This window comes from Danio rerio, chromosome 13 (genome assembly GCF_049306965.1).
Source record: "Danio rerio strain Tuebingen ecotype United States chromosome 13, GRCz12tu, whole genome shotgun sequence".
Taxonomy (NCBI): Eukaryota; Metazoa; Chordata; class Actinopteri; order Cypriniformes; family Danionidae; genus Danio; species Danio rerio.
This window is the reverse complement of record NC_133188.1, coordinates 13,014,934-13,028,664: the sequence shown is the minus strand read 5'-3', so window position 1 is coordinate 13,028,664 and position 13,731 is coordinate 13,014,934. Positions and strand designations below refer to the sequence as shown.

Below are 13,731 nucleotides of genomic sequence, written 5' to 3'. Positions count from 1 at the left end.
ATCTCAACAGCACGGTCTCCAGTCAGCTAATGAAGACAACACAACCACTTCTTAGAGACGAACACACACGCACACACACACACGGTCGCTGATCCAGTGAGGTCTAGGACGTGACAGTTCGGCAATGCGTGATCACGAACAGTTCCTGCTAGAGCTGGGCGGTATTACTCATTGTGCACTTTAATAACTATAGATTAAAGTGATAGTTCACCCAAAAAGAACATTCTGTCATCATTTACTCACCCGCCACCTTTTACAAACCAGTTTCTTTCTTCTGTTGAACACAGAAGAAGATATTTTGAGCATGCCTGAAAATAGTAGATTGACCTCCATACTATTTTTAAAATACTATAAAATGTCAATGGCTACCCAGTTAGTAACATTCTTCGATATTCATCAATATTTTGTGTTCAACAGAAAAAAAAAATCATATAAGGTTTGAAACAACTTTTGGGTAAGTAAATGGTGAGTAACTGGTCATTTTTAGGTGAACTATCCCTTTATTATACCATCTGCACCATGGTAGATGCAATGGAAACAATTGCTTTATTCACAAAAAAGCAAATACATTAGGAGTAATGTGAACATACACCATAATATATGTCCAAAATAAGTATTAAGGAGAGTAATGCAATGCGAGATAGACTCTCGTTGAATTCTCAGTAAAAATAACTATGCTCAGGGTTCAACAGTAAGGATTGCTGGCATAAAAAGACCTGAGATGGTTGACTGACTTGTCACTGGCCTAATCAAGGCACTGCTAGTCACTAAAGTTCATAGTTTTACTCCAATGCAATTTAAAAACACACTATCAGTAAAGGTAGGTTCAAGATAATATTAGCTTGTTTCACCAAATTAAAATGTTTAAGCTTAATTCATATTTAAATAAAAGTGGTCAAATTAGCATCACTAATCTCTGAAAACAACAAGATCAACTTTACCAACCATTATAACTAAACCGTGCACTACTCAAAAATAATGTGATAACAACTTGAAATGACTTTCAGCTTTTTAAAATGTATAATTTATATAAAATGTAAAGTTTGTCAATATCGTTTTAATACTATAGCTTTGGTTAACAGTGTTATGATGGATTAAAGTAATTATTTCAATTTAAATATTTAAATTAAAGACAATAATGATTAAATGGAATTTTTTTTTTTTTTTTAAAAATAAGGTATTTTTGACCCTGCTTTCTACTATCATCACAGGTTCCCTGGGTTGAAAATAGCTAATCCAAATTCATAACAGAATCTGAATTTTATTTTTATATTGTATTCTGGTTCCAGACTTTGCTTTAACTTTTTAAATGGACGATATATACAAAGTATTGTCAAAAACAACTGGAGGGAGCACCTTTAAAATTTAAAGTCATCTTTGTCTTATGTGAATGTAAACAGCTGGGACAAATCATATGTACAGAAATCCTATTCAAGTCAGTCGTTTCCAGTTCAAATATCTAAAAAATCTTACATCGAGACCAGACAAGAAAAATGGCATGAGAAAACAAAGTGATGCTGTTTGAGATTATATCTCATTAAGATAATTTTTCTTACCGCACTGGCAAATAATTTTGCTTTAAGCAAACAATCACTTAATTTTGAGGTTAAGTGATTTCTTATGCTATTTCATGTATGTATCTTCATTTAAAAACCATTTAGATATTTTAATTGAAAACAGTTATTATTATTATTAACAGCTCAGACATGAGCTTTTTTGAATAAAGGGTTGGAAATTAAGGCTTTTCTTGTTTTTTTTTTTTATCCAATTAATCGAAAAAAAAAAAAAAAAAAAATCGACAGATTAATTGATTATTAAAATAATCGTTAGTTGCAGCCCTAAATTCTACATGAGTTAAAAACAAGGCGTACAAAAAAAAAAAACTACTTTTTTTTTTTTTTGATGAGTAAAATTTAAGCCACCAACAGCATAAAGATTTGACCCACTGACAGCCCAGCAGGCAGTAAAAAATAAATAAATAAAAATCCTTAGTGTTGAGCCCTAGACATAAGTCTTGGTTTGGTCATATCGCCCATCTCTAGTCCCTGCTGAATAACGATATGAGCCATGCAGAAACAAACAGGGCCATGCTACTACACAGACACACTCTCGCTCACAAAACTACACCCACACTCCCTCTGTGGAGCGAACCGCTCCCTGTAAAACTGTTAAAACAAAAGACAGCACTGGCTGGACACACATGGGGAGCGGCGGGGCTTCATACCTGCCAACAACCCAACCTCTGCAGCTGCAGAGAGCGAGAGAAGAGCTTCAGACAGACACTGCAGCAGCCCACCCCCGACACACACACACACGTACATACACATACATACACACACTGAGGTCAATGGTAACGTGTATAAGGTGACTTCAGGACCATCACACACACACACTCGCATTAAAAATCCCCACACATTCCTAGCCTAACCATTGGATGCTTTTGAAGACATTTAGGCTTTTTCAATACATCACTATTGTGCTGTTTGAAAGCCAGGGGCCGGAGACTCTAGGACGAGCTAATAACAGAGGAAAGAGAGGCAGTAACTACAAGAGCCTAATAACCAGCTAATCACCAACATAATGGTTACTTACGGGAAGACTCGGCAGCATCCGCTAATGAAGAACAAATGAGCATTTATTCACAAAACACTAATTCATGAGAGATGTTTCTATGAAATTGTGTGTGTATGCGTGTGTGTTCTCAGTTCATTTGTATTGATGAGCATCATGCATCATTTGGAGGATCATTCAACAATTTCATTGGCTCTTAAAAGGATTCAGCCAACAAAATTTCATCATATTAGGAATCAATGAAATAGAAGCATGGGATGTTTAATTAAATAATAGCAGTTCTATGGCCTGTCATTTTTACTAAGATGAAATTGCAGACTGAATCACAGAATAAAAATGTAATTAGCTGTATAATAAGGAATGTTAAAACGTTTTGGATTTTTTTTTGTTTTTTTTAATTAGTCAGCTAGCTCTATTGACCTAATCAATTTCAGACATAGACTAGTTGTGTGAATGTTAAATCTAATTTAGGTGTTAAGTGTGCATGTTCTGTGTAGTACAGTTTTAATTCACTACACACATGCTCAAGCAGTTGTCTTCTCATTGTAAAGATATGAACTTCATCCCTATAGCTGCTCTGACAGTCATTTTGGGCGTTGTATTTAATTTAGGGGGAAAAAATAATAATATAAAGACAGAACCCAGTCAATCTTCACAACCAGTCAATATAAAAGTTCAGTTTGAAGAAACCTTGACAGACTTGAAGAAATAGTGACAGAAATAAATGACAACTATACAGCAGAATGTATTTCTAGAAGTTGTTAAAATAATAACAATAAAAATAAACATCAGTTCCTAATTTAAAAAAAAAAAAAGTTCATGTTTTAATTTCAACAGGGATGACATTTTTGAAAAAAGACACTCATTTCAGAAGGATCACAAAATGTTTGTCAAACACTTAAACTGCTGCTAAATTGATGAATACGTTTTATGATTTAAACCAACTAGACAGAAATGTTTGATTACAAAAAATAAATATTAAATAAAATGCAGTCATGATTAGAAATGCAGTGAAATTAATATTCTGGACCGAAAAGGAAACTGCTTATAAATACATACAAAATAATAATTAAAGTAATTCTTGAGTGCCGGGTCACATCAAGCTGAAGCTAAACAATTAGCACTGATAAAACCCTCGCGTTGGATCATGTCTGGATCAAAAAGCTGCGAATGAACACACCAAATGGATGAAAGCCAACTGAAGCGAGAACCACGTTCTGAGCCTGTGCAAGAAGAGTGTCTTTCTGCTCTGCAGGGGGCAGTAGTCTCTTTCTCATTACCCAAAGGAAAACCGAACTTCCGACGAGCACAAACAAGACGTAAACAAAGCAGAACTTAGTATCATTATCACAGTAATTGTCACTCACCAGAGAGATTCACTTGTGCAAATATGTCTGATAATCTAAAATTACATCCGGCATCTTTGTGGTCCTTCTAGGCTTGAATTTTTTACTTGCTACATTACATCACACTTGCGCTCTGATTTGTTGTTGAACATCCGGTCAGAGCGCTCTCTTCAGTGATGGTCTGTTGCCAATTCAACATGCTGTATCGGACCAACAAGCTCTGATGTTAACTCGATGAGAGCTGTCGTGTGGAACCAAACCAACAAGCCCAGTCAGGTTTATTGTTTTTTATATTGATGTTCTTGTGCACTACAAAATAATTTAATCATTTTTAGTATTATTTGTTTCTTGCAATCAATAAACGTTTATTATTATTTATTTTGTCCTTTGTTTGATTATTTTTGTTATAGGATATGTATGGTGTTTGCATTTTATTCAAAGGTTAAACGCAGTGCCTACACTTTGTGTTTACATTAAAGCCTGCGTTTGCTGTTATATCAACTCAAATGGTTGTAATACGATGTATCAAGTAACAATGTAATACCAAAAGGTTTTATATGAAGGTATATGAAGACTGAGTCCTGCTAGCTCTGTGCCGCAGCGCACATTACTCGCGGACTGAATCTGGCTTGGATGCGGCAGCGTCAGCTTGCTTACGGCCGCCCCATCTGTCCCGATTGACTCGGGCTGGAATCGGGCAGTGAGTCCACAGGCATTGAGTACGGCAGCCAGAGTCTCCGGCAGGCGAAAATTTAGCCGGAACTGGCCCGAGTGTATTTTGCTATCTGGGGTGCGTTGGAGTGCGTTGTGAGCAATACCGGACTTAGAGGGAAGCCCCCTCAGTCAGCACAGGCAAGCACCCAGCTCAGGTTGATGCAGGAGGAAGATTTGAGTTAAGGCAGACAAGAGTTTTTGTTCATTTGTCAAATAAATAAATGAATAATTTAGCCTATATGCCCATCGTGCAAGTTCATTATTAAAATATGAATGAAAAAAGCGATCAGAAAGTCTGCAAATTAAATAATGATTAATAATAAGTTATAACGGAAATTTTACTACCCTCTCCCTCAAAATGACGTACAATGAGAAAGTCTAACGCAACCTCAGAGCGGAATATAGAGATATTTTGAACTTTGACCAGAGTGCGAGGACAAGTTAATCACCAGTGCTGCAATACTGTAAACTTTTCGATGCCATTGAAATGAATGGGTCGTGCATCACAGCACTTCACACAATTAAGTGTGATTATCAAACAATAATTTTCAGCCAAAAATTTGCTGCATCTCTAGTCCAGATTATTAAGAGTTTAAAATTTTAAATAAATCTGATTTTATAGGGTCCAACATTACTTTTCAAAGCGCTTAATATTTTGTATAGTTCACAAAAAATGAGATAAACTAGCAGGCTAGTGATGAACATTTTTAAAAGGTTTAATTTGCATTTGGGCTCACTGTCTCTGTTCCTAATACCAAATATACAATTAACGCCCTCCTTACACTCAAAATGATAAAGAATTCATACACTCAAATAACTTGAGTTTTCTGCAAACAGTAATCTTGTACATCTTGATGTGCATGTACATTGAACTGTGGTTTAATCTGGTCAGCTGATGTGCACTTTTGCAACAAACACTCAAAACCAAAGGCCACTTTAGCTGATGAGATTGCGACCATTAGTTTAAAAGCTTGTGGGTGAACTGATGCAAAGGTCAAAAGATAAAATTTTACAAAGGCGCACCCAACAGACAGGGCAGTCTGTTACGAAAGTGCAATGACTCGGATAAAAGTCATGAGCCAAGAAAGTTAGTCCAGGTGAGAGAGGTCAATTGGAGCAGTGGCGTGCATAATTTACAGAATGAGCTCCTACTTATGCGTAAAGCTTTGTGCAATCTTACCCAAAGGATGATCTGCATAGTCTGGTCTCTGGATGTTACTTGGAACAAGCCTCATGGGAGTCTGAAAACAAACAAGAAAAATAATTGCAACAAACAAATGTTTGACTAGACAAATTGATTTTCTTCTTAAGTAATGATTATTTCAGATTTTTAATAAACAAATTGCAGATTCAGATACCTCCTTCGGATCCTTTTTATTAGCATTCCTTCATTGAATGATTTTAAATTAGAGGCAACAACTGCACTTTAATCATGATCCACGCAAAGATGCAACATAGGGCTGCTCGATTTTGGGAAAAATCATAATCACGATTATTTTGGTCATAATTGTAATCACGAATATTTAAAACGATTATCAGTTTAAGTGAAAATTATTAATCGCTCCAGAGAATTTTTTGTAAAAATAAATATTTCCCAAATTATGTTTAACAGAGCAAGGAATTTTAAAGTATTTCCTATAATATTTTTTCTTTGAGGCATATTTGTTTTATTTTAGCTAGAATAAAAGCAGGTTTAAATGTTTTGAAACCCATTTTAAGGTCAATATTATTAGCCCCCTTAAGCAATATATTTTTGATTGTCTGCAGAAGAAACTACTGTTATACAATGACTTGCCTAATTACTCTAGTGAAGCCTTTGAATGTCACTTTAATCTAAATGCTTGTATTTTGAAAAATATCTAGTAAATATTATGTAGTCATCATAGCAAAGATAAAAGAAATCAGTAATTAGAAAATGAGATATCAAAACTATTGTTCAGAAATAAGTAAAAAAAAAAAACTTATTTCCATTAAACAGAAATTGGGGAGGAAAAGGGTTGCTAATATTCAGGAGGGCTAATAATTCTGACTTCAACTGTACATATAAAGTTATTTTCCACCCTGCAAAGGAAAGAGAAATAAATACAATAGAATAAAAATATGAAACAAACTGTGCTTTAAGCATCTTCACTGTAAGAAAAACACTTTAGCTACAAAAGTCCTTCAGTCAAGAGCAGAGAGGGATTTTCTCATTTTGTTTAACAATGATAAAAACAGGCGGCAGCAAGAATAGTGCTCTGTCTCTTTGATGGTTTCTCTTTTATGTGTCTTTTGATCTTCAACTCGTTTGTTTATTACACAAATGAGGGTTAATATGAATAATCACTAAACACCGCGTTTTGACACCTATTTGACCATTAAATCGCTCACGTTAAGATGACTTTAGATGTCTGCGCTCCTCTGCTCGTCTCAGTGTGCGAATGAGACCGAATGCTGACCGGCAGCATGCTTCTGGCTGCACTTACACACAAGCACGGGCTCTTTTGCGCTTTTAAGAGCAACACGTGTTCAGCTGGAAATGGGGCGTATATGATGCAATAATCGTTTATCTCGATTAATGCTTTTTCGGAATCGTTTGAAGCCAAAATCGAAATTGAATTTTCGATTAATTGCACAGCCCTAATGCAACATACAAGATCTTGGGCAGCTTAAAATAGAATGTATTATTTCTAAATGTATGACACAGTGGCGCAGTAGGTAGTCTGGTAGTAGGTCGCTGGTTCGAGCCTTAGCTGGGTCAGTTGGTGTCTCTGTGTGGAGTTTGCATGTTCTCCCCGCATTCACCTGGGTCTCCCCCACAGTCTAAAGACTAAATTAGACTAAATTGTTCGTAGTGTATGAGTGTGAATGAGTGTGTACGGATGCTTCCTAGAAATGGGTTGCTGCTGGAAGGGCATCCGCTGCGTAAAACATATGCTGGATAAGTTGGCGGTTTGTTCCGCTGTGGCGACCCCGGATTAATAAAGGGACTAAGCCAAAAAGAAAATTAATGAATAAATGAATTTCAAAATATGAACTGAAAACATAGCCTAAGTGAAATTACGCTACATAAAACATGCCTGTGCAAATTAAAAATGGTGGACATACTGGATAAAAATGCCAATTCATTCTCTTCCAGTAGGTGGCACCTATTTTACTTCCTTGGTTGCTCATGTAAACAATATCTAAGAATAAAAAAAACATCTACACTTTTAAAAGAACAGTAGATTTCACCCAAAAATACCTAAAATTCAAACACAATAATATTTAGGACTTTCTTGCAATATTTCACACATAACAAATAGCGTGAAATAGCACGAGTGAGATTTTCAGGTAGCCCAATATTACTACTTCAAGTCATAGATAAAATAATGTACATATAGTTTCTCCCTATAAAGAGATTTTGGAAATTATCGTCCTTGCAGTAAGACAGCTCTAAAAAATAAAAAAAAATCCAGCTGAGATTTAAATCTGAAAGTGCACCGTGCTTAAAAGTATTTATTCTCAATCGTCATGGATTCAAATCTTTAGCAGTTTTGCATTGATGTTAATAGAAAACATTACCATATATGAGGGCTGCACAATATTGCAAAAATCTGACATTGTGATATTGTTTTGCTGTGATATATTTTGCGATATGAATAAAATTTCACCAGATGATTGAATAGCTCTATTTGGATAAACATCATTCATTTAGATAGACTGAGATGGTCAAATGTTTTTCCTAAGCAAAGCATGTGCATAAAATATAATAAATTACAAGTAAAAATAAATACACAAACAGCGCTTTATGGTTTTCTGGGGAGTCAAACAGTATTCAAGTACAGAAATTGATTGGTTATTTGATTGGTACAGAAAATGGTTATCTTTACTAAATAATTTAATCCTGCAATGTAATTATTGCAGATACACACATTGCGATATCGAAGCTCAACCGATATATTGTTTAGCCCTACGTTGGAAAAAAGAAAAAACTTGAAACCCGCCCTTTAAACACTAGCAGAGTGTGGGGGATGGGATTGATCATGACTGATTATAAGTGGCCACACAGACCACTGTGAGATGGCTCAAGATGCGGTTGTAAGGAATAAATGGTTATTTTCCCAACACTACCACAGTATAGCCAGGCCAACCTTGTGCTATATCTGTTTCTGTCATTTTTCTGATGGTAAATACAATAACCTACTCTGCAACGCAGGATAAAGGCCATTTGTTATTATCAGCACCAAAAACTATTATTGGCAGGGAATTTGTTCATATGGCCTAGTTTCTTCTTCCTCCAAATCCCAACCAGTTAATTGGGATTAAAATGGTTGTCTTATTCTTTATTGCTTGCAAATTATGTATTTAATTGTGTGTTCCGTTAAAATCTTTATGGGGATATTCACATATAAAACTGAATGGAAAACGCAACACATGCTGCTTCTTTTACTGATTTAAACACATTTCTGAGCAAAATGAATCACTGAACAAATCATATGGGATAATTACGTAAATAATAATGCATGTTTTATTGTAAGACAATGAATGTGTTTTTTTTGTGTGTTTGCATGCATATCAGCCTGCTATTGGAGATGCCCAAAAATAAAAAATGACCTTTTATAATGCATAAAAGGGGCACTTTAAGAAGACGTTAACTCACGCTTCAGACTTTGGAACATAAACCCCCAGCGTCTGTTCCAGTTTGTTGTCGGTCAATCAGTCCATTTCTAATATTATTACACGTTAATGATCTATTAACACTGTCGGTGCTCATATCCATCTCTGGTGTGCAGTGTCCTTACCAGTGGATAGTAAGGTCGCAGTTTACCGGTGTATCTGTACCCGGGCCATGGGTCTGTGTTGACTTCTTTCTCCACACAGTTCTTTTCCTCATCATTTGTTTTGTCTTCCTCTGCAGACAAGATGGCAGACATTAATTATGTTATTATGCAAGACATGACCTGTATAGTACACACAAAATGCAAATGTAAAACTGAACACCATTCAATACTGTGAGCAAATAAAGCACACATACTTGCTTTTTTGTGAAGCAGTTTGTGGGTGGCCCAGCTGCCTTTGAAACATTCCTGAAAACACACAAGGTGTTACTCAAATGTCTTAAAAAAAAAAAAAAGTCCCTGAAATTAGCTTGAGGCATCAATATGTTAGCGTACAAAATTACACTGCTGTTTTTGAGAAATTCTGTGGTCTGAAATTATTCTTTTGAAAAAAATAATAAAAATAATGTCTAATAAACCAAAAGTGGATTCATTTAAAATAGTACAAACATTATAATGATCAGCATAACTGAACACAATGGGAAATTATGTTACAACAGGCAACCATTAAAGGGTCACTAAACACCAAAACACGTTTTTTGAGATGTTGACAGCCATGTATGTTGCTAAAAACACTATTGGGACACATATTTCACTAAAAAGTAAAAACTGGTTGTTTTTGCGTTGTTTTGCGCAAATTCGTTCGTCCGATTTGAAAAGAATGTATGAAGCAACGTTGAGGCAATGAGATCATTGTGCAAATTTCAGCGTGGAGATTGGATGTCTGTACCAAATGTACAAAATGATGTCATTGAGTTTTCAGCTTTAATTCATAAGAAAGACTTGGTTCAAACCAATCAACACACTCTACTGTGAATGTGATGCAACTTTATTAATATGCATGAGATAACTTTGAAGAAAGTTATCTCAATTAAAAGAAGTAAAACTTTCTTTTACCTGTTACAGTGTTCAGAGAGAAGCCACGTTGTGTAGGGTTGTGACGATGAGGAAATTTCCCCACCGGTTAATCGACATAATACAACACTGCTAATACCGGTATCACTCTGGGGCTTTCCTCTTTTTCAATTTTTTTCTGCTTTTAAATAGCTTATAAATGCGTATGTATAAATGCACTACTTCTACATAATATTGGCTCTGATTGCGTTTTTACAGATATTCTTCAGATAGATTTTTTGGCTCAAAGACATTTATGCCTGTTAATTTCAGTGCTGTATTTTGATAGATTTCGCAAAGGCTTCAGCTATTCCACCTGTCAGCTGGTACTAGCCTCAGTTTTGTGACTTGACTTGTGTGGCGTCTGTATCAATGATTCGATGTGTGGCCACACACAGTAACTTTACTGCAATTTTTAGGGTATATTCACGACACAATAGGCAACCGAATAGAGAATAATTCAATCAAAATTAAAGCTTGCTTAGCCGAGCCGACTCATATGCTAACCATTAACAGCTTAGCTCATGCTCAGGAGAGGTGGCATTTAAAAATAATCTAACAATAACAACAAGTTAAACCGTTATTTCTCTATTTTTAGCCAAAAAGCCTGACAGATTAATTGTTATGCAATAAAATACAGTGTTACTAACCAACGAGGAAACACGCATGACAGTGCTTTTACATACTTTATTCATAGAAAGAACAGCCAGAAAGGGGAAACTGATGGATTTGTGTCAAATAGTAGCCTCATTGACGCATAACATTGTACAGCAATTTACCTACTACTGTCAGTATGTTTGTGTGCTCGTTATAAATTACTGAAAAACAGCTGCTGGTAAAGTACATTGATCGCAAGTGCTCAGTTTGTGATTGTATCTCGGTTTTGTTCTGTTAATTAGTAATTTAAAATATTCATAGCTTGAAATACATGAAAATATGAAGTTCAGTAAAATTAGCAACAGATTTGCAGATTCGTATTTTCCAAATCAATAACTCATGTCATTATGACCCATTCACTATTAGTATGAGTAAGTTACTATGACGAAGGTTTTAACGAAGCAGTGCTCAAAATATTGAGCAAAAAAAAAAAAAAAAGACAGCTGTGAAACATAACCTGCTTTGTGTTTTGTAGGAAACAGTTTAGATCTGTTTAGGGTAAGAGCTGTGCGAGTTATTGCTAACAACTTATAACTTCTAATAGTTCAACTTAACCCCACTCCTTTATCGCCCCTCACAGAGCTTGATCCACGCTGGCATTTCTTTTATGGGTTTTTGGTTTTGAAAAGGGAAAAAAATTCCACCATTCCATAGAAACTTTAAGGATACCGGATTTGCACAATCCATATGCACTCGCTTGAAAGCTTGACAGAGCCCCTGCGCGTTGCTACAGTTGCTTAGCCAAGATTGGTGGATGGCAGTTTTTGGGTGTGGCTTAGCGAAGGGTCAATTGTAATGTTACTTTGTGTACTGCCAAACATATTGTTTACTTGTGACTATTGTAAAAAAAAAAACATATCTGCATATCACGGTCATTCTGCTTTTACTGAATCTATCGATTTGGTTACCAAAACCAAAATACAGAGAGCCACTTGCACCTATCTTCTGCAAAAAAACAAAACAAAAAAAAAACAATAAAAACGTTCAGAACATCATGCAATGTCTGCAAAAGTTGTTTTTGGTGAAGACATGCAGACATTATTAACATATTTGCACTGAGTCAGTCCCACTTGTCTCCAAGGTAGGTGATACAGACATTCACACACGACTGAACATTATAAAAAGTAAAGTTTGTAGTCCAGTTGGTGGTTCACTTTCATTATTTGGTGGGATTGCATTCACATCATAAGTGAACCATACCAGTGTTCACAAGAAACCGTACCCCACACCACCTCTTTCATGTAGTCAATATGGTTTGTGGGTGCGCATTTGAGTTCAGAAGACAACGTTCACACTAGCTTAACGTCCCAAACACTGACGTCAAACGAACCCGAGTGCGGACCAAAAGTGCTCGTGTGAAAGCCCCCAAAACTTAAAACTTTGTCATCATTTTGTCATAATATCATTCTAAAACCCTAACCCTAACCCTAACCCGTATGACTATATTTTTTAATGTGCATATCCTGAAGCAAAAGTGAGTTCAAACAACAATGAACCCTTCTTGATTTCAGTGTACACACAAAAACAACAAGTGTTCCACATAGGACAGAAAACCATAGAGGGTTGGCACAAGATTAGGGCGAGCTACAGTGCTGCATCTAATAAAGACAAAAGTGAATGAGATGCAATCTGTGAAATTTCATCACGCCCTGACCTCAAATCAGCCTCTCAACTCCATGAGCAAGACAGCAGATCTGCCCTGCAACAGGTGCTACAGTCTAAGGAGGTGTCTCGACATGTCATCAGATGTCGACCAAGACAGCCTTTTGAGCACACGCCCCAAAACTCATACTGCCCAATAGCTGGCCTCTGCTGGAAACTCCTAGCATTTGTCTCAATAAAAAAAAAAAAAAAAAAAAAAAAAAACGAGCTGCCCATTTTGACAGCAATTTTACCGTTATTCCCATGTGGCTCAGAACAAAACACAGATGATGCGCACTATGCTGTCTAGATAGGCAGCTCGCTAGAAGTTAAAACGCAGCCTTGACTAGAAGTGTACAAGCCAATAATCTACCAAATCGATCCATGTAGCTAAAACAAACAATAAAAACAAACACGATGCTCACAATGCTGTCTACCTAGGGAGCTCACAATGAATTTAAACGCAGCCTCTAGGCTAGGAGTGACCAGAAAAATCACAGGAGAATGAACAGAGGCAGGGTCAAGTTCTAAGTAACACTCCCTTGCACAGATTTATGTATGTGGTTATCATAAAACATTCGCGATTAGAAATTGAGTAACTGTGAGGAGGTTTGTGCATTGACTGAATGAGTAGCCATCGGGCCACGCTCAGCCGAACTCATTTAAAGCACGCGGAGCAGGGACACAGGTCGCGTGCTTAGATTCTCACTCCGCGTTTAAAGTTAAACATCTATGGCAAACCTCTCGTCAAGTGTAAAACTTTAATACAAACGTCAACGCTCAAAGTAAAGTTTAATGCGTCTGTTTGTGGTGTAAGAACAGCTAACAAGCTAATGCTGAGCTCGTAGGCCGGCAGCGTGACATGCGCTACAAAACCCGAGAGCGTCGCTTTATTTATTTTAAAGCAAAGGGTGTCAGAGCTTCACCTGAGAGCAAAAGTATGAGCCTTGAATGCCAAGTTTGATGCAGGTGGGACACTGGAGCTTGGCTTCGCTGTGGCAGCCTTCCGTCTCGCACTCCCGTGTCTCCACCGCCGCCATGCTTCTGCTGCTGTCGGTCAGAGAGAGAGAGCCGCTGCTGTCTGCTGCTGCAGTCATCTGAGATCAGAG

General features: G+C 36.6%; 1 protein-coding gene across 3 annotated transcripts in view; it reads right to left on the bottom strand.

Moving 5' to 3' along the window:
- Positions 1–13,731, bottom strand: part of metap1 (methionyl aminopeptidase 1) — a 22,536-nt gene extending 8,805 nt beyond the window's left edge. The window contains exons 1-5 of one of the 3 annotated variants that reach the window (XM_073919543.1): positions 13,549–13,691; positions 9,628–9,679; positions 9,395–9,504; positions 2,593–5,872; positions 2,225–2,248 (exon numbers count right to left, since the gene is read on the bottom strand). In XM_073919543.1, coding sequence (XP_073775644.1) covers positions 2,225–2,248; positions 2,593–2,635 — 67 coding nt within the window. In that variant the 5' untranslated portion in view covers positions 2,636–5,872; positions 9,395–9,504; positions 9,628–9,679; positions 13,549–13,691. 3 annotated transcript variants of the gene reach the window in all.